At 40.2% G+C, this 1,940-nt stretch overlaps 1 protein-coding gene across 1 annotated transcript; it reads left to right on the top strand.

Annotated features, from left to right (window-relative positions):
* Positions 1 to 500: 500 nt before the first annotated feature.
* Positions 501 to 1,616, top strand: LOC110035316 (oryzain alpha chain-like; the record flags this gene model as incomplete). Its single annotated transcript, XM_020739549.1, has 4 exons — positions 501 to 1,033; positions 1,130 to 1,189; positions 1,295 to 1,365; positions 1,476 to 1,616. Coding segments are annotated over exons 1-4 (765 nt in total), but the record flags the coding sequence as incomplete, so codon positions are not given.
* Between the last annotated feature and the right edge of the window lie 324 nt (positions 1,617 to 1,940).

The following is a 1,940-nucleotide window of genomic DNA, read 5'->3' as shown; positions in this document are numbered from 1 at the left end:
ATAAATTTATGCATGAAAAGTTGCATTTCACTTTTAAAATATTACTAATAATAATATGCTTTTATTTATTATTAAAGCATATTTGAAATTTTAATATTAAATATGTAAATAGGTGGGATTTATGCTATATGTGTTAATGCCATATGATTTTATGTTAATTAAAAACTATTTCGGGACATTTTGTAGGACCTGCAAAGAATCTCAAGCGCTCCCGTAAAAGACAAACTGTGGGCCCACTTTATCGACCAGGGCTCAAATTTTTTAATAACTAAATACAGCTAAATAACTATTTAATTAATAATTAGAACCTTTTAAGAAAACTAGAATAAAAACAAAACCGGTCTAATAAACCATCCCCTTTCGGTTTATTTTAATTATTCGCCGCTTTAACAATTGCCAACCTTATATTTTTTTTCGAAATAATACTGCTGGGCGCCTTTTTGTCTCCTCCTATAAATAGCCCTCGAGGGAGAGCTCCGATGAAAGCAGGCAAAGGAGAAAAAGCCCTCGACCTCCATTCAAACAATCTTCTTCTCCACGATGGCCTCAGCTCCCTTCACTTTGCTTCTTGCTCTCCTCATCTTCCTTGTCATCGGAGCAGTGGCAGCAATGGAGGATGCAGGCGGCAATGGGCCTGACATGTCGATCATAACCTACGAGGAGGGGCGCGGAATGAGGGGGCTGGAAAGGGGGGACGAGGAGGTCATGGAGCTCTACGAGAACTGGATGGCGAAGCACGGCCGGATCTATAATGAGCTTGATGAGAAAGAAAGGCGTTTTGAGATCTTCAAGGATAATCTCAGGTACATTGACGAGCATAACGCTGGCTTACATTCCTTTCGTCTCGGTCTCAACAGATTCGCCGATCTCACCAACGAGGAGTACCGATCTACCTATCTTGGATCTCGACCCTCGCCTTCCCACCGGAATCCTAGCGATCGGTACCGCCTCGCTGCTGGAGAGGCCCTTCCGGATTCCGTCGATTGGACGACCAAGGGCGCCGTCGTACCTGTGAAGGATCAAGGCGCCTGCGGTGTGCTCTTTTTTTCTTTTCTTTATCAACTGTAATTGAATTATAGTGCACAAAGATTATTGGAGTATTTAAGGCTTTGTTTTTTATGATTGGAAGGGAGTTGCTGGGCTTTTTCAAGCATTGCGGCCGTGGAAGGGATCAACCAGATTGTGACTGGTAAGCTCGTATCGCTATCTGAACAAGAGCTGGTAGATTGTGATACTGCCAGAAACCAAGGATGTAATGGTGGCCTTATGGACGACGCCTTTCAATTCATTATAGCAAATGGGGGCATTGACTCGGAGGAAGACTATCCTTATAGAGGACACGGTGGGAAATGCGATACTTACAAGGTATGTCTCATGTCTTCTTTGCCCTTCACTATTTTTATTTTGATTATCATGAGATTAGAATTTGCTGAATGTTCTAATTGAGATGGTTGATTTTTTTTTAATTTCACTAGAAAAATGTCCGGGTTGTTTCTATTGATTCCTTTGAAGATGTTCCTGTAAACGATGAGAAGGCTTTACAGAAGGCATTGGCGAACCAGCCTGTCAGCGTAGCCATTGAAGCTGCTGGCAGGGCTTTCCAATTGTATCAATCGGTAAGGTTTTATTGTTCCATTTTACTTGGATCTTTATGCCGCCTTATTGTCAATGAAATTGAGAGTATGGTTCAAAGTCTGCTTTGCACTAAGTGATAGTCCATTTCAGTAATCATTGCCAAATATCATGATAAACTGCTTTTTAATATTTTGGATTGTGTAAATAGTCCACTTTACCATTTGCCCGCTCATATTTAAAAACTAATTGAAATAAAAATATTATATTTAAATTTTGCTGTTAGATTTAGTACTTTTTCTGCTAAAGAGCATTCACGTACATATAAGGCTGTTAAGGATTCAATTTTGAGTCTAATTGGGATCACC

Source organism: Phalaenopsis equestris, unplaced genomic scaffold (genome assembly GCF_001263595.1).
Source record: "Phalaenopsis equestris unplaced genomic scaffold, ASM126359v1 Scaffold197243, whole genome shotgun sequence".
In the NCBI taxonomy this organism is placed as follows: Eukaryota; Viridiplantae; Streptophyta; class Magnoliopsida; order Asparagales; family Orchidaceae; genus Phalaenopsis; species Phalaenopsis equestris.
The sequence above is the reverse complement of the archived record's forward strand: the minus strand, read 5'-3'. Positions and strand labels throughout refer to the sequence as shown.